The 18,231-nt window shown below is 56.2% G+C and overlaps 1 protein-coding gene and 1 long non-coding RNA gene across 5 annotated transcripts in view; one reads left to right on the forward strand and one right to left on the reverse strand.

Annotated features, from left to right (window-relative positions):
- Positions 1-7,577, forward strand: part of IGSF9B (immunoglobulin superfamily member 9B) — a 53,275-nt gene extending 45,698 nt beyond the window's left edge. For 2 of the 4 annotated variants that reach the window (XM_068916671.1, XM_068916672.1), the window contains exons 19-21: positions 2,787-2,908; positions 3,591-3,834; positions 7,020-7,577. In XM_068916671.1, the coding sequence (XP_068772772.1) occupies positions 2,787-2,908; positions 3,591-3,814 (346 nt within the window). In that variant the 3' untranslated portion in view covers positions 3,815-3,834; positions 7,020-7,577. Of the gene's footprint in view, positions 1-2,786; positions 2,909-3,590; positions 3,835-7,019 lie in introns of those variants that run through there. The other 2 variants (XR_011135891.1, XM_068916673.1) reach the window with 2 other exon arrangements.
- A 5,374-nt stretch (positions 7,578-12,951) lies between these two features.
- LOC138061894 (uncharacterized) lies at positions 12,952-17,912 on the reverse strand. The gene is made up of 2 exons (XR_011135892.1): positions 17,695-17,912; positions 12,952-14,991 (listed from the first exon to the last, which is right to left on the reverse strand). It is a non-coding gene; the product is annotated as an uncharacterized lncRNA (long non-coding RNA).
- Between the last annotated feature and the right edge of the window lie 319 nt (positions 17,913-18,231).

Genomic DNA, 18,231 nt, shown 5'->3' on the forward strand with positions numbered 1-18,231 from the left:
AGAGAGACTAGCGGAGGAAAGCCTGAGACCTTCTGCATATATTTGGTGGTGGAAAGGCTGCACCTGCAACCAAAGTGAAGTGAAATGAGAGACTTCACACTGACCAAAGGTAGAACTGGGCTTGTCCTCCGTTTCTGGATGTGCTGAGGCCTTGAGTTGAAGCTGCCTGTGCTCTCCCGGTCTGGGCTGCTCCTGCCAGGGAACAGCGTAGCGACTTTTTAACGTTGAAGAGGTCGTACCTTATTTACGGACGAGGATTGAGGTGAAATAATTTGGTCGCAGTTTTTTTCTGATGAGAAAGCAGGAATTTGAATGCACCAATACCACCTCCTGTCAGTCTGTCTCACATCAGGCAAGTCCTTGACTTGTCCATCCTGGCTGGCTTGCAAAGGGCGTGTGCTGTGCCGGGTCCCGTGCTTCACCCAGGTCGCAGCTCTTGCAGGTGCTAGTGTCTGGATTTGACCAACTCTGAGTTGGGGTGCTATGTTTTACAGCCTTTTGCTTTGTTAGGACAGTTGACTGTTCCCTCGTGCTTTTACAGACACCTTCTGTTCACAGATACAGCTCATAATGTTCTGGCCCTTTGGTAGTTTTTGTTTCGGTGGGCAGTGGAATAGCTGCTATCCCTGTCACAGTCGTCTTTCTGATGGCCGTTTGTTATTTCCTTCCTTGTCTGCAGTGGTTTCTAAATGAGGGAAGATGAAAATACTTCACTTTTGCACTTGCAGCGGGCTTGTAACATGGATCTCTCACCATTTTCAATTCAATTATTTTCATCATGCCCCTCTTTTTTGAGCCCATCATGATTATTTGCTGTTAAACAGCTCTCGAACTGTTACCGAATAACCCAAAGCGCAGTGAAATGTGAACAGAAGAATAACGCCTTGTGTTTGGGTAGAAATGAGCCTGTTCGGAAGACAGTTTGTGATTAATGTGCAGTCCGGAAGACATGGGCTCAGTTCCTGTTCCTATTAAGTCCGTCTCTAATTCCATAAGTGTTTGAGCTGAGAAGCGGGATGTGCCATTTACAAGTTTCTTGCTGGTAGCTAACTTTGAAACTGCCACCTGGGGAAGAGCGTTGCCCTGCTTTCCGCTGGCAAGAGCTCTTGAAGCGTGGTCAGCCCCGTGCTGCCTCGGGAGATGCTCGAGGACGAACCTTTGATCCCACAGACTACGAGCAGGGCGAAGGGATGGGCTGGCTTTTGACGAACCCTACCAGAACCACAAAAGTTGGAAGATTCAGGAATCACTCTTAGTAATATCCACAGCATAGCTATTTTGAGAAGGTTTGGATGCTGACCTCTAGTGACCGAGTTGTGAGACCAGAAGAGTGTCTTCTCCTTCTTTGAGAGGTAGGACAGGGCAAGCACAGGCTGTGTTGGAAGCACGCTGGTTTAAATCTCCAGGCTTTCCTCTCTGGAGCCCTGGGTGGAAGTGTTGGCTTTGTTGCAATGCAAGGTGTTTGGTGGATGTGTCCCAGGTCATCTCCGGGCGCCTCGCGTGCAGGTTGCTCTGTGAAGACTAAAATTGATTGCAGGTAATTCTAGATGGCCTTAGCTGTCTTTACTCAGACTTCTGCCTCTGTGAGGTCATGTATTGTGCAACTTGGAGAGACATGAAAGTAAAATGGGAAGGGGGAAGGAATAGGAAAGAGGTGGTGGGGTGGGGGGGAATGAGAGGATGTAGGTGAGAGCTGGACCAACTTCTCTCTCAGGGAAAATGCCTTGCTCTGCTACCCTGCTCTCTATACCAGTCACAGCTCCCCATCTGTGGACAGAAAAGACTGGTACAGTGGAGGAAAATAGATTAAAAAAAAAGCTTTGCAAAGGGAAAACCACTTAACCTTGAGCAGATTCTTGTAGAAGAGTTACTCGGGGAATAAGCCTGAGAAACAATTTACAACTACTGACTCTCGGGCAGGAAAAATCCCTTTGCAAATGCCCTCCCTCTCCCTCATAATAAAACCCCGTCAATGTTTTCATTTCAAAGTCATGGTAGATCCTATCCTACAAGGCAAGAAAATCCAACCCCCAGCATCTAAGCGTTAGGGAACGGGAGCTCCTGCAGTGTTGCATCTCTGTTGCTGCTTGTAGCAGGGATCTCGGACTTGGCCGCCCCCGCTGTGTCGGCGTGTGCCCTTCGTGTCCCTGTCTGTCGTGTGCCCCCTGTTTTCCGCCGCAGGAGCGGGGACAGGAAGGATCCCTGCCTCCGTGGTGTTTGTCGGGCCAGTGTTGTCAGAACCGGGGCGCGCGCAGCTCAAACCTGGGGGCTGTCGTGCCGCTTCTGCCTGTCTTTCCTTCCCTGTCCATCCCCAGGGGTTTTCCCACGACTTCCCAGAAAAGCCTTATCGGACATAGGATCTGCCCCGTTCTTTTCGTTTCTCGGCGTTGGGGGGGTTGCAGAGAGGATGAGCTGGGGTGCCCGTTGCGCTCTCGCATGGCTCTTGCGATTCCTCCCCGGCGCGGCCGCCAGCAGGTGTTGGATTCTGTTCGCAGGAAGGGCCGGAGCCGGGGCTGCGCTCGTCCCGGCGTGCCGGGGCGGAGGAGCCCGGGCGCGCGGCAGGCGGCCCCAGCACCCCGCGAAGCCGCGGCCTCTCGCGTCCGTCAGCGCGGCGTTCTGCTGCCGCGCGGCCGCCTGACCGTGCTCCTCGGGCCAGGCTTTTTCTCACCTTTTCCTTTTCCACGGCAGAGCTGGTTGGGGCTGGGCGACCCTCGCCCCGAGAGACGTCTTCAGGCCCGAGTGTGGCCGAGAGCCGCTGATGGCGCGTGTCTGCTTTTCCTTTCTAGAAAACGTCCATCTCCGTCCCGGGACGCTGCTGCACCTGAGAGGCTCGAAGCTCTGAAATACCAGCGGATAAAGAAGCCCAAAAAGTCATCCAAGGGCTCCTCGAAATCCAGAAAACAATCCAGTGAGTGTGAGGACGCCGAGGTCCCCAACTAGTTCCCCGTCTGTGTGGGCATGGACGTTCCCCGTTCCTCTCTCCTAGGGCCAGAGCTCGAGCGGGTCCCCGCTGGCTCTGGCTCGGGGGTCTCTGGGCTCGCTGCCAGCGCCTGGTTTTGTCACCAGCGTCGCGAGGGGCTGGCTGCCCTCGCCGAGCGCCTGCCTAGCTGGGTGCCCTGCCGAGACCTGTCTGCACTCCCTCCCTCCGGTGGTCTGCCCTTGCCTCTGAGTGAAACCACCCCTTCCCCACTTTAACGTCTGCCCACCACCCATCTCTACTGGTTGGCTGGTTGGTTTGTTTGACCGCTGGTTTTCTTTCCTGATCCCCAACGTCTTCCTGCGCTGTCAAGTCCCTCTCCTGACTCTTGCTCCTCTCTCCTGTATGCTTGAGGTGACTTTCTGGTTCCTGCCTTGCAAGCGCCCTCTCTGGTTAGTCCTTCCAAAAACTGCCTGCCAAAAGTCCTGCCAAAAAACCCCCTGCCAAGCAGCAGGCTTTGGGGTGCTCCTGCGAGGTTGAACGGGAGTGGTTCAGGGCCAGGCTTGATGTGATTTCTATTTTACGGTGCGGGAGCGCCGCGTCCGCTCCCGGCGCTGCGGAAAGATGCTGGGTCTCATCCATCTCCCTTCTCTCCTTGCCTTCTCCTCCCTAGATGGTTCTGCCTCCCAGGTTCAGCAACTTCCCAGCTCTCAGGTACTGTGGCCTGACGAAGCTGTCTGCCTCCGCAAGAAGAAGAGACACCCTCGTCAGGACCCCTTCGCCCGCCTCTCGGCGCTCAAAGATGACCTCTGTCACCGGCAGCTCCCTGAAGACCAGACAGCGATTCTCAACAGCGTGGACCACGACGACTCCGGCGGGCACGCCACTTTGCTTTAGCCTAGCGCCCGCCCCAGAAGGTTAAAAAGGAGGGGGAGGAGGGAGCCGAGAGCCCGCGGCCGACGCGGCAGGCCTCGCCGGGGCCCCTGCCACCGAGCCGGGCAGCTTTACGGCGGTTGGTGGCAGGGGTGAGCCGGGGGCTGCTCGGCGGGGGGCGTCTCGGCCCCTGGCGCGCCACGGGGAGGGTGGGCACCGCGGCGGCGGGGACGCGGCGCTCCTCCGATCCGCTTTTCTCCGTTACGGCTCCGGTGGCGTGAGCCCTGGGAGGGAAGTGAGATGCTAGACCTCAGTTTCAGAAATTATCTCTAGACTTAAAAGGCATAGATGGAGATTTTGACATCGTTTTCTGCAGCGTGCGTTCAGATAGAAATTGTGGAATTAAACAGCTGGCCCTGAATCACTGGAATAAATTAAATGGCACAGGGTGTAATTAATTGACAAGAAACTAACAAGCCAGACGGGACCTGATAATCCCGCGGATCTGGTTTTGATAAAACATTACTAAATAATCCTGTGAAAGCTGTAATTGTGAAAATCTCCTTGCCTCCTCCTTCCCAGCCTCCTTTTATGTGAAGATAACAGCAACAAAAATCTCGGTGACGTCTTTCCTTAGCTGTCTCTGAAAGGACAAACAAAAAGTAACCCAAGCCTTCAAATCCATCCGAGATGTGAGAAATCACAGTTTGTTGGTGCTTATGCATTTGAACCTTGTTAATGCATACTGAACACTTTGCAAATGTGCAGGTGTGGGTCTATTTTAATCCAAGGGTGTTTTCCCCCCAAAGTATAATTTGTTACTTTTGGTGAAGGGGGGTTTTGATTAACTCCTGCTGATGCTCCATCTATTTCTAGCAAGTGTTCTTCAGTGCTGCGTGGTAATGCGATTTCTTGCTACAGTAGCATCTGCAATCTCTACTCACGACTGCGAAATGGGAAGACACCGTTTTAGGTGTGTGGTGTGCAAATGAACAGGGTTTGACTGCATAAAAGTCCCAAAAGCCTCCGTTGGCAGCTTGCTGATCCTGCAAAAGAGCGATTGGGAAACACCCAGCTCTGCGGATCAAGAATGGACGGCTTCTTATGGCAACTACTCAAAACTAAGCCCAACATCTAGCATCAGTTTAAAACGCGTTGCTGCTGGTTTCACTGTATCCCCCTTCTTTTTCCTGCTCCAGCCGAATCTTATAGGCTAGATACGACACGTGCTTTGGGTTTTATGCCTCCCTTTGCTCCATCTGAGGAGATCTGTTGTTCCCCTCTTGGTAATGCTGTTCTAACTCTTCACCAGAATGTATTTCCTCTTCGAAACGCTTAGGATAGATTCCTTTGTCAGTCGGTCTCTTTCTGGATTATGCAGGCCTTTTCTAGCAGGGTAGCTATAGCCTGCTGAAGGAATAACTGTCAGGACACCTGGGTTTGTTTTCCTGCTCTGCCTCCACTATCTTAACTGTGTGGCCTTGGGCAAGTCACTTAACCTCTCTGTGCCTCAGTTCTCCCGTCTGTAAAATGGGGATAAGTCATATATAAGCACTTTTGTAAAGCGCTTGAATGTCTACGGACAGGAAGTGCTAAATAAATGCTGAGTGCTATTACTACAAAGTGATCCCTACCTCTAAAATATTTAGAGGTTCTTTTTTTTTTTCTTCTTTTTTTACGTGGTAAAAATCAAACACTTGCGTCCAGGTTTGCACGATTCTTCCTTTGTGGTAAAGTGCTAAACCCTCCAGCCTACCTGAGAATAAAATCTCAAGTATTTTATGTGGATATTCTTGCTTTAAGTGGATTCAGGCTGTAGAAGAAGTGTTGGGAGAATTGAAGAGTCTATAGGCATTTTTTTGCCATAGGCTCTCCATTTGCGTACAAAACCTTTGTTTATTCCCAGGTAGAATCGCCAAGAGATTCTTTGCAATCTCGCCTTTATTGTGGCTTGCCTTGGTTATTGCTTTTGCTGCTGGTTGAACCTTGAAGGGCTTAGATGTTTGGAGGAACATGCAAGATCTCAAATGCTTGGCCAGAATGAATGGTTGGGATCTGGCCATATGAACAAGCCAAGCTCCCAGAGAGATTTTAGGTAGAAGTCTGGTTTTTTTTCCGGTCTGGCGAGAAATTTCTGTTTTTAAAGGAGGTTCTGCTTCCTCTTCCAACTGGGAGCAGGGTGTTCAGAAGCCTCTGACGATTAAAAGCAGAATACAACTGCATCCTTTCAAATCTCAAAGCCCTGACTTAGGTTCAAACCACTTGACAGAGGATTCTCTAATTCAACAATGAGATATTTTCAAGCTTTAACAACTTCATTTAGGTGATCTTCAGAATATGAGTAAGCTTGTTTCCAGAAGGAGGGAGGCTCTCTTAGAAATACCTCTCTCTTTCAAGATCAGGGCGTTTCTTCAAGCGTGTGATGAGTGACCTGATGTAATACCATCAGTTATCAGAGTGAGAAATCACCTTTGCTAACGGTATGACCGAGTATTTCTTTTATTTGAGTGTGTTTTAGGGCTTTTCCTAGAATCCACTTGGATCTGAATTGATTTAATACCATTTGCACATTCGGCAGTGAAAAACTCTGCCTGTGTAACTTCAGCTCACTGATATAGGCATAAGAGAAGCCGGTTTCTGTCCCAGAAAATGTCTGACGTTGCAACGGAGAAGGAGATGAGCTAGCTGTAGGTACCGTCTCCAGATGTTCCCGGGAGCCTTGGGCTGGAGAGCTCCCCGCTGCTCTGGAAGGATTCCCGTTGTGTGTGTGTGTGTGTGTGTGTGCACGAGCACGCACGCCTGTCGTAGCTGCTAGTGCTGTACGGACGTAAGCTGTGTGTCCTGCCTCTGATCTACAGGTGATGTCCACGTCGTGCGGGGGTGGGGGCGAGGGAAGTGCCCGTGTTATCTGCGTGGTGTGGCGCCCCGTTGGGAGGAGATGTGCAGGCGTTGTGCTGGCCGGCGGTACCGGAGCTAACTCGCAGACGTCCCTCTTTCGCTGTAGTTTCCTAGACCTCTTTGGCAGAAGGTTTCGTCTTTTGAGTGCTTTCCGAGCTATGTACGGTAGCTGTTGGTAGGGCAGGGCGGTCTCTTCAGGCTCTTGAGGTTGCTGCCTCGGGACCATGCCCCTGTCCTGTCTTAAGCTCTAGAGGATTTCAGCGCTGAGAAGGTTGACAGAGAGGGCCAGCTTGCTTGGTCAGTCTTTTGAGAGTTTGTTTTCCTTTTGCAGGTGTTTTGAGCAGATGGTCCCCTGCTTTTCATGGTCTTCGACCTTTAGAGGCTGGAGCTGCAGCCCTCTCTCTTTCAGCTGTGTGCCTGCCATGATGCTGGAATGGGGAATCCCGCCAGGGCGCCTCATGGAAGAATCTCTTTCCTAAACCATCCTTAACTCCTTCCAACAGCCTCTTCTCCACCTTCTTGCTTGTGGCTGCTATCATGGTCAGTCGGTTTGGACAAAGGGGAGCAGGCCACGAAGGGAGAAGAGGTTGTCTGTTCCCTGCTAGACCAAGTCACCTTCTGATAGACTCCTGGCACGTTGCTGGGCCCCGCTTTGGCAGACGGTCTCTCCTTTTGCTTTGGCAACTTCCTCGCTTCTCCCAACCCTCTGGTTTCCATGCCCTTCAGGGGGTTTCTTCTCTCCTCCTGTGGACCTGGGACGTTGAAGCTGTGTCAGACGATGCCCCATTTCATCCCTGTTTGAACTCCGTTTTGTTTTGGTTGTTTGCAAACACAGCTGCTGCTTTTTTTTTTTTTTCTCTTATGCTGCAAAAATATATCTTTATCTTCATCTCCCTGGGCCAAACTCTCTTCTTTTGTAAGCTTGTCCAAGGTAGGCGGTTCTTGTTGTATCGGTAAACCTATGATTCCTCCTTGCACAGTGCAAACGTGGTGTGTTTACAAGGTCCTCTGGAAAGTCCCAGGCTGCGGTGGAAAAAACGCCTCCAGAATTGCGAGCTGTCGCTGAAGGTTGCCTTTGCCGAGGGCGTCAGTGCAGTGAGCTGCTGCCAGCACGGCCCTCGGGGCGGCCGCCTTTCCCGCTGGCGCGTCTGCGTGAGAAGTCGCCGGGGTGGGAACACTTCAGCTCCCTTTCTACGCTGTCGTCGGGCTTTCTGGGGTGGTGATTTGGGCTGTTGCCGCCAGCTCTCGCGGTAGCCAGGCTGCGGGGCTGGAGGTGGACCTAGGCTGCGGCTGTTGGCTGCGGCTTTGCATGGCGAGCGTCAGCAGGAAGGAGACGGGCTGGATCCGGCTGCCCGACCCGGGGCACGGAGAGTGCACATAGGTGGTATATATAGATAGCTCACTTAAATCCCTTGAAAGCTGGTAGGCAGAAAGGGAGGGATTGTGCTCGGGTGCAATCCACCTCATCCTGTCCATCGAAAGGATGTTGTCCCTCCGCGGGCGGGCCTGGGTGCCCTCAGGTTAGGTGCTTTCCCTGCAGCAGGCTGCTTGCTTGCCCCGCGGCCGGGGAGGGGGAGCGCGGCGCCCATGAAGCCGCGCGGGGAAGGCAAAGGCGGTGGGGTAAAGCCTGCGCTTGGCGTGCTTTTCCAGCAGGAATTGTTGAGCAGTCTAGGCCAAATATCTCTAGGGCGCGTTTGCCTGGCCGAGCCACGGATGTTGGGTTTGTTTTTGCAATGTTTACGTTACTGAAAATGCAAGTTGTTGGAGGAGGGGGAGAGGGGGCTTTTTTGTCACGTGCCTGTGGCACCAGGGCAGCCCGGGGCTGGCGGCATCGTAGCGGCGTGGGAGAGCAGTTTGCAGCCTCGCGCGGGCGCTGCGGTAGCGTGTCGGCGTGCAGAACGGGACCCCGGGTGGTGGGAAGGGTTGGTGGGAGTCGGTGATGGTTCTTCTAGGGTATGAAGTTCAGTGCTGCTGCTATACGTCCAGGGTCCCTTGTGGCTGGGAGGCTGTCTTTGGCGGATGAGGGGCACTGAGCTGTTTAGCTCGCGTTTATCTCCTTGTCAGTTGATTTGGCGCCAGCCACGCTTTCAGGGGAGACTGGAGATAATTGTGTTTATAGCTGTATGTGATGGAGTTTCTTTGGATACCTGCACAGACGGCAGGGAATTGTTGGGTGACCTGTGCATGGGTAGTGTGTATTTGATAAACCGTGTTATCGTGTGTGAAACGAAGCTGACTGCTCTGGTTGCGGTATGGGACTGGGAACCGGGAATCGGTGCTATCGTTATTTTCCAGCTCTGCCGATGGCTTCCTCTGCCTCGAGCACGTTGCTTACGCTCTCTGCCTCAGTTTCCCGACCTGCAAAATGGGAATAACAACTTTGCTCTACCTACCTCGAGGGGGCGTGAAGAGCGCGTTGCAGAGGAGCCGCAGAGCTGCGGGCGCTGGTCTGAACCTCCGCGCGCAAAACCCCTGGGCGCCAGCTCGGCTCTGTGCTGGGAGCTGGCGGCTGCGCGCTCCCTCGCTTGCTGGGGAGCCTTGTGCCCCCGCTGTTGGGGGCTGGACGAAGGAGCTGGGATTACGTTGTCCGAACGTGGTTTGTACTCGGCGTTACAGCTCACCTGGGCCAGTATTGCCAGGCCGTTGTTTCCATCACGGTCTTTATTCACAATGCGGGACGTAGATTTTTGTGTTTGCCTGGAAATACAGATGTTTGGGGTTTCTTTGCTGAAAGCAAGACTAACGTGTGGCATTTGACACGTTAGGCTTGGTCTAAAAGAGAGGTGCTTGCACCTAGGTGAGGCCCACGTGGAGCTGGTGTGGAGCGTCCAGGGATGGCGGTTCATGGAGGGAGAGGAAGGGCTTTTTGCACTCGGTCGTTAAGTCAGGATTAAGCGGAGAGCTCCTCTGGCTGAGCTAAGCACGTAGCTGCGTTTTGGAGGCCCTGCGGGGAGCAAACCTGTTTTAGAACTGGTTGCCACCAGCAGGGAAAGAAGAGGTACAGATCTGTAGATAGATTTCTATAAAGCCCTACTGAACTCTGGGGGTGGGAGAAATGAAGGAAGAGAAGGGATTGGAGACCAACGCACGGCCGTGCCCTGGTGTCCCACGGTCTTGTCTGATGCTTTCTGCGCAGGACACATGCGTTTTAGACTGACTGCTGCTCGTATCTTGCCGTCCCTGTTGGGACAAAAATCTGCCTGGTGTTTTGGTTTCTCCTCATCCTTAAGGCAGTGATGCAGAATTTGGATTTCTGAGTTTTGGGTTGGTTTCAGCAGGTGTTTTCAGCTGTAGCTTTTGATCTGGGGTACTTTTTGGAGTGGTTTTCCTGTGAGAGTGGATTGCTTGCAGTCTGACTTCACTGGTTTCTGCGTGTCCTACTTGGGCTCGCTGCAGCTCAAAGCTGGCGGAGTTGATGCTTTCTGTGGGAGGAGATCTTTTCAAGGAACCGGAGTGAAAAGCAATGTATATATGAGATATATAGATACATAGAGAAGCATAGGACAAAGATAGGCACATACGCAGACGTCCTATATATTTGCATGTAAAAGGGATGTTTGTCTCAAGGGGAGAGTGTTTAGAGCCTTGTTGGAGGGGGGGAATTGGGATGGGCAAAGCTGGGCAGGGGTTGGGAGCAGCCAGAGTCCAAGGAGGGTTTGGAAATGGAGAGGCACAGACCTCCATTGCCTCCCCATCCCTGCTACACAGGACCGAATTTCTTTTGTTTTTCCACTTTTTTTTTTCTTTATTCATGGCACATAACTCATCGCTGAACCATGATATTGAGATGCGTGCGTCCTTTCGCTTGCACGTCTGAGTCACTTGGCTCTTTCTAGGGTATAGAGTGGGCGCAGGGAAGGGGTCGCTCGAAAAAGCAAGGAGTCTGGCCAGGGCCAGCTCTCCTGTGGGCCGGTGATGCCCTTCGCGGGGAACGGCCGGACATGGAGGGTTAGCAGTACGGCGTGTACTGGTTCTGGAGCCGTGCAGTGCACGGACAGCCTGCGTACCCGTCTCTGCTACCCGTGCAGCATCCGTGCGCGTGCCGCTGTCACGACCCCGTGAAGGGGGGGGGTGATACGTCATGTTGCCTCACCTTTGGAGTCGTTTGTTTTAATGGTTTAAGGAAAATGAAACCATGCAAAATCCCCTCGTCTAAAATCCCTGCAGATGTTGCTCTCTGGTTACTCACGTTAAAGCATTTTGCTTTGCATCTGTGCTTCCCAGAAATGCATGAGTCAGAAAAGATGAGAAGGCATAAGGCTAAATTTGTTCCTTAAATTCAGCAATGTAGCATTTGCCATGCCAGGCTGTGCCAATGTTGTTTCTTCCATGGGGAAAGGCATGAACGTTCAGCCTCCCCGCCAAGTGGTGAGTCACGCAGGGTCTTTATTAAAACTCATTAGTATCGCTTTTAGGATCTAAAGCACGGAGGGGCTGCGTTCACCAAAGACGCCACTGGAGGCCGCGTTAAAGAGCATACGCCTGATGACGTGACTGCTTCTTGCACCGGTGCGCGGACGCCTTAGAGAGGACAGGGAAACGCTGAGCCTGCTGCGGTTGCAGGCGGCGGCGCGACCCGTAAATGCAAAGCGGCCTCCGTGCACGGAGGGGCTTGAGCTCGCACGGGCGCCGGCGGCATCTCGTGCCTTGCTCTCCGGGGAGCTCGTCCCCGTGCTCCCTGGGCAGGGGTAACTGGGCGGCCCCGGGCAATCGGACCCGGAAAGGAGACGAGGTGTTGACTCACCTATTCGATTTTTTTTTTCTTTCTTTCTTTCTTTTCCTGAATATCTTTTCCTTTCTGTGACACGGGAGGAGAGGCTGTGAAGTGTCATTTGCTCCTGTTGGAGGTGCCTGCTGAAGTCTTTTAGGAGAGATGCAAGAGGCGAGCGCTCGCGGGTCGCTCCTGGCTGGGGAAGCAGCGAGGGTGGGTGCGATAAGAGCCCGGGAGGGTCCCGCGGAGCCTCGGGAACGGGAGCCCTTTCCCCTCTCCGGCGGAGCGGCGCTTCCTGCCGCGCTCTGCCTGCCGCCGCCGTCCTGCTCATCGGCCCCTCTGTCTCCATCCAGGATACCGCACAGTGGTAATTTTCCCCCATGTATAGATAGGTTTGGGCCCGGCAGGTCTGTGCCGTTTAAGCTCTGTTCCCCGTCTGTCGTGTGGCAGCAGGCGTCTCGCCTGGCCGGCGCTGGGCAACCTCAGGACGTGGGCAGAGAAGTCGTCCCCATCCCGAATCCCGAGGGCTCCGGGTGTTTGTATTTTATTTTTTGGATACGTGCATGGAAGGGATGAGGCCCATAAAAAGGGAGGGGGGGGGTCCAGGCTCAGGGCGTTGGGGCGGCGGAAGCATGCGCCGTAGCGGTACGTAGGGCTTTGCATAGTGATTTTTGCAGCGGGGCACGGAGGGGCTGGCATCGCCGCCGGCGCGTGGCTGGGAGCAGCGAGGTCCCCCGGCGCCGGGCCCCTGGCAGCCGAGAGGAGCAGAGTTCGCTCTTGACTTTTTGCTTTTCCATCGCCATTGCGGTTTCTCTCCGGGACGGGGTTGGGGGGGGGGGACGGGACTTGTGCTCTCACTGCCTTGAGGCTTAAAGGGTCTTAAAGCCCCTCTGATTTCATATCCCCCCCTCTGCCCCAACCCGGCACCTAAAAAAGGACCCGAGGAACGAGCCCCAGTATCTCTAGGAACCCCTAAAGAAATGATATTGGTGTATTGAAACTGCATTGTATATAAAATTATACAAATAAATATTTACTTTCTATTTTAGAGGGGGGGAGGAGGGAATAAGTATTTAAAATAATTCCTTAGTAATAGGCAGCAGAAACTTCTGTGCAGCGCGAGAGAGGCTGTCGGAGGTGGAGAGAGTCTAAATAGCCGGAGCAGAGCGAGTATTTTTACATTATATTGTGTTTCAGCTTCTCTGCTTCTCCATCCACCTATAAATAGACAAAAATATATATAAAAAAAAAAAAAACCTCTCTCTCTATAGATAATATAAAAAAAAATATATATATATCTCTAAGTCACATAGCTGTTTTATTTTTGTATCCATGCCTAGTGCTGTTTGAGCAATACAGTCCCAAGGGAGAGAGGAGGGCTCGGCGGGGCCGGGTGCCGGCCGCGGGGCAGGACGCCGGGGCGCGCGCTGCGGGAGCTCGGCTCGGGCTGCAGCGGGGTGCCGGCGGGGGGTTCTGCTGAGGGGGTTGCGTTGTGCATGTGGGTGGGGTTTTTTTTTTGGGGGTGGTTTTTTTTTTTTTTTGGTGTCCTCTGCTTTCTTTTTTTTCGATGCAACAAGTGGAATTTCAGCTGAAATAGGTGCTACTTCTCGCAGGGAAAGATGAGGGCAGCTGCGGGCGCGGGCTCTCGGTGGCTTTCTCGCCTCCGCGAGAGGCAGGACGGGCTCCCAAATATAAGTAGGGCCTGGTCCCGGCTGCGGTAGGACACCCTCTTTGTAGGCACTTAAATACCTCTACAAAAAAAAAAAAGAGATCTCGGACCTTAAAGGCTTTCTAGGTGCCGGGGAGGCTGCTGTTCGCTGTGTCTCAGCAGGCAGCTCGGAGCAGGGGCGGCGTGGGCAAAAGCAGCAGGCTCCGGGTCTCGCCTTTCCTCTGCCAGGGCAAATTTCGTGAAATAGCATCAAACTCCTGCTTGGCAGGAGCGGAGCCGCCGGGGCGGCAAGGGCTGAGGCTGCCGACAGCGGTCCGCAGCGTGCGCGGGACTTTTTTTTTTTTCCCCCCCCCACCTCTTCGAAGCAATATTAAAGGAAAGGAAATGACGGCTCGGCCAAGTCTGGAGGGGAGAGGGTGGAGGGCGCTGCGGCTCTGTGTCCTGGCCGCGGCGCGGGGGCCACCCGCTCGGCAGGGCCAGGGGGCCCGCCAGCCCCCAGCCGCCTCCGTAGCTTTTCCCCGTATTTCCCGTGATATTTTTCGTCTTGGGGGGGGGGGGGGGGGGTTAATCTGCGGCTGAGTTTTGTTCAGCACCAATTCTGCCAGCATGTTAGACGGAGCTAACTCGCAGTTATTAGCAGCGAACACGGCAGTGAGCGTTTTCCGTATTTAAAAAATAAAAAAAATTTAGGAGAAAGGGCCGGGAGGAGGCTTTGTCGGGCGTCCGTGGGGCTGGCTGCCGCCGGGTTCCCGTGTCGCCCGGCCGTCCTTCGGGCTGGTTTTCGGGGGGGGGTGGGCTGGGACGTGGGCAGCTTTCTCCTTTCCCCATCTCCCCCAAAATCACAGGATTTAAAAAAAAAAAAAAAAAAAAAAAAGAAAGAAAGAAAAAAAAACTACAAAAAACCCCAGGAAACAAATGTTTACAAAGCACACTTTCTGCCGCACCGTTAACCCTCTGGACGCCGAGCGGAGGCGCGGAGCCGCTCGCGGCCGGGTGCCTCCCTCCCCGCCCCGCTCGCCGTCGTGTTTTGGGGCGCGCAGCTCCGGCGGGCCGGTGCCCTTCCTCGGGAACGGCCGCCTGGGAGCGGCTGGCGGGGCCGGGGGCGCGCGGGACGGGGCCGACGATCCCGCGCGGAGCCCTCTCCCACCCCGGCCGCTCTCCATCGCCCCGCGTGCACTTTGAACGCCAAACTGCTTTATTTATTTATTTTTTTAAATCTTTTTTTTTTTTTTTTTTTGGCCCGGTCCCTCGACGCGGAGGCGGCTGCAGACCGGGCTGGGCGGAAAAGCCCCACGCAGGTTTCCCCCCCCCCCCCGGCCCGCGAGCTCCGCGGGAGCCTTCCCCGCTCCTAGAGGAAGCGGGCTGCTTGTAAATCCCGCGCGGTAGGTTGGCAGAGGCTCTGGACGGCGCCCGGTGCCGGTGCCGCGCAGCTCGCTCGCTCACCGTTTCCTTTTCCGAGGACGGTTCTTGCCTATCGATAGGAAGACGTAGACCATTCAACCTCGTTTCCGTTTCTTGAATGTCGAAGTATTACGATGTATAACACACGTTAAGGTGCTCTTTGGTGCTGTTTCAATGGTAACCAGTGGGACTGACTTTTTTTAAATAACAATAACAATAAAGGAAACTTTGGTACCACTGGTTCCACCATGTTCGTTGTTGTGACTTTTTCTTTCCCCCCCCACCACTCTCCCCTTAGGTTGGGTTTTTTTTTTTTTTTTAACTAAAAAATTAGTAGTGGTCAGCTGCTGACCTTGTGCGACGTGGGTTGGGGACCTGAGCCGGGTCGGCGGTGCGGCGGTCTCGCCGTCCTCGGGCTTGGTTTGCTTGGTGCTTTAGATCGCGCAGAGGCGCCCAGCAAAAGTTGCACGGGGCGTGAGCCCGGACGGCGACTCGAGGGTTCATTTTTGAACTTCAGGTATGCTACTCAAAAGAAGAAAATAATTATTAAAAAAAAAAAAGAAAGGAAAAACGAAACACTATTTTTTCAGTAAGCTTTTTTTTTTTTCCTTCCTTCTCTGTAAACGATTTAGAAATAAATCTGAGACATGATGGTGCTGTACCAAAGCCTTATATGAAACTTATTCTGCGCTCTATATAATCTCTCGGTATCTGTATTGTTGCTCGCAGCCCCCGTTCTCGGCAAGGCCTGCGAAACGCCAGCAGGAGGGACGGCGCGCCGGCCGGGGAGGGGGGGGTCCTGCTGGCGGCCGCGGGGCCGGGGGCTGCGGAGCAGGGCTGCAGCCCGACCTCGTCCTCCGCCGCCGAGCTTGCAACGAGGGGAGGAGGAGGGCAGGGAGGTCCCTCACCCCCAAACCCCCCCCCCGCCCCCGTTCCCGGCCGGCTGCGCATCCGCTCCGGGCAGCGAGGGCAAACGCGCTTGGTCTCTGCAGCGGTGGTCGGCGGGGCAGGGGGGGGGGATCAGCTAGCGGCGCCCCGCTCAGTCCGCCCTTAGGGGCTTTCTAGCTCTTCCAGCGCCACCCGCGCGGCCTTGCAACCCTCGCCCGGTGCTGCCTGCAAAGCGGCATCGGTGCCCCCCGCCACCTCCCTTCCCGAAACGCGGGGCGGCCGCTCCGGTGGCTCCGAGCAATGAACCCGCTCGGGTCGGGGCGTGCGGAGGGCGGTGAGCCAAAGTCGGAAGAAAATCGCTGGCCGCCTCCGCCTCTGCCCGCTGGGGGTTTTTATAAGGCCTGCTGAGTGCTTAACCCGTTGATCGCCGGTAACGTTGCATGTCCATAGATTGCCTTTTTTTTTTTTTTTCTTCTTTAAATATACCCACTTAAGAAATTGCGGCGGTGTTGCGTATACGCCGAGCCGTCCCGTCGGAGAACGATGGCTTTTGGGGATGGGTTCGCTTGCTCCTCATGTAACATTGCCCTGCTTCAGATCTGTTCTTTTGTATTTTGATATAAATAAACGTTTGCTAAAAAATAAATAAATGAAATAACCAAAACCACAAAAAAAAAAACAAACCAAACCGCAGGGAAGCTCGTGGCTGCTGCGGCGCTGGGCAGGGGGGCGGGTGGGAGGCCGGCGGGTTGTCCTTCGAGGCCGGGGCCACGCGTCCCCCCCGCCCCGTGCCCCAGAGCATCATCCCGCGGCAAACCCGGCTGCTCCTCCGCAGCCCAGCACCCCTTTCCCTGGGGGGCCGGGGACCCCCCCCCACCCGCCGTCACCGCCGCCTCCCGGCGCCCGTTCTGCCGCTGATGCGACAATGCACGGCCGGCGCTCCGTGCATTGCCGGCTCCCGGCATGATTATCGCCACGTGGCTGGCGTATATCCTGGCCCGCGAGGGCGCGGGCGCTCCTTGGCCCGCCGAGACCGCCCAGGCGAGCGCGGGTGCCGGGCAAGGGGTGGGCGCCGGGGCCGGGGGGGGGGGGGGGATTTGGGGCCGGCGCCCGGGCTGCCTGCTTAGGGGGCTGCCTCTGTCTCGCAGGCCATCCAGGTGGTGGAGATGGAGACGCTCGCGGTGCTCGAGCGCTGGCTGCGCAAGGTGAGGAGCCGGCGGGCTCCGACCCTCCGGACCCGGCTGGGTGCGGCGGCAGGGCCGGGCGCCTCGCTGCTACCCGGAGCCGGCAGCAGCCGATTGCTTTGGGGCGGGGGGGGTCGTTTTCGGCCTCCGGTCCCCCCACCCCGCCCAACCCACCACCAGCCGCCTCTGGTCTTGCTCCCCCTCCAGATCGAAGAGGAGGCGTCCAAGCTCTTCAGGCAGAAGCTGGAAAGCAAGCCGGAGCACCGGGCGGACCCCCCGTCGGCTCCCCTTGCCCATCGGGACTCCCAGGTTGCCCCTTACCCACGTGAAGCCCCTGTCCCGGGACCTCGCCGTCCGCCCGCGGAGGCATCCCCGCGGGCAGGGGACCGGGGCGGCGGGGGGGGGTCCTGCAAGGGTGCAGGGGGCCGCGGGCCCCCTGGGCGGCAGCGGGCTTCGGCGGCGCGGCGGAGGGTGCGGGGGAGAAGGTCCCGCGCGCCGAGACCGCCGGCGGCGAGCAGCTCGTCCCGCTGTGCCTCGCGCAGGAGCAGCGCGCCGCCGCCGGCAACGCGCTGGGGCTGTCGCCCAGCCCCTCTTTTACGGACGACAGGACCAAGATCCAGTTCTTGAGATGGAGGTAGAGAGGTCGGGGGGGGGGGGCAGGCTCCGCGGGGCCGGCTGCGGCCGTGCCGGATTGAGGGCGCCGGCGCGGTCCTTGCAGCCAGACCCGGGTGTACCGAGTGTCGAGCGGCATCAGGGACGAGGCGATGCAGGAGAGGCTGGACAAAATCCGGAACAGGTGAGCTCGCCGGCCCGCCGCAGCTTAGCGCGCTCGAGCCGCCGTCGGGGCACAAGCGGCCGGAGGCAGGCGGTTGTGGCTTTGTCCCCGTGGCAATGAGGTTCCCCAGGTCTCGGGGGGTGAGGGGGGGGGCCGGTCCCACGCCACTGTGTCCCCCCCCCCCCCAAAACCTCTCCCTCCCGCAGCGTGTCCCAGGTCATGCTGGAGGCCGTGCGGGACAGCGTGTCCGACACAGACGTCCGGGCGGCGCTTTCGAGCGAGGGCTAGCGGGTAAGGCCGGCCGGGCAGCGCGCTGCCCCGCTTGCCGAGCCGGCGCTGCGCCCCGCTCACGCGCCCCGCTCCGTCCCCCAGGCTCACCTGCTCCCCAGCCGCCTCGCCAGTTTTTGGCTGCTTTTCCAGAGATGATTTGTCCGGCGACAGTGGCATCCTTCTCACCCCCGGGAATAAAAGCCGAGTGTGGTGTTGGAGCGCCAGGGCTGGTGTGTGCATGCGGCCGGGTGCCCGGCGGGTTGCGTGGCCTCCGGTGCCACTGGGGCCTCCGGTGCCCCTGGGGCTGCTGGTGCCTCCAGTGCTGCTGGTGCCTCCGGTGCTGCTGGTGCTGCTGGTGCCCCTGGGGCTGCTGGTGCCTCTGGTGCTGCTGGTGCCTCCGGTGCTGCTGGTGCCGCTGGTGCTGCTGGTGCCCCTGGGGCTGCTGGTGCCGCTGGTGCTGCTGGTGCCCCTGGGGCTGCTGGTGCCTCCGGTGCTGCTGGTGCCTCTGGTGCCTCCAGTGCTGCTCGTGCCTCTGGTGCCTCTGGTGCCTCTGGTGCCCCTGGAGCCTCCAGTGCCTCCAGTGCCACCGGTGCCTTCAGTGCTACCGGTGCCTCTGATGCTCCCGGTGCCTCTGGTGCTGCCGGT

This window comes from Struthio camelus, chromosome 22 (assembly GCF_040807025.1).
Source record: "Struthio camelus isolate bStrCam1 chromosome 22, bStrCam1.hap1, whole genome shotgun sequence".
Classification (NCBI taxonomy): domain Eukaryota; kingdom Metazoa; phylum Chordata; class Aves; order Struthioniformes; family Struthionidae; genus Struthio; species Struthio camelus.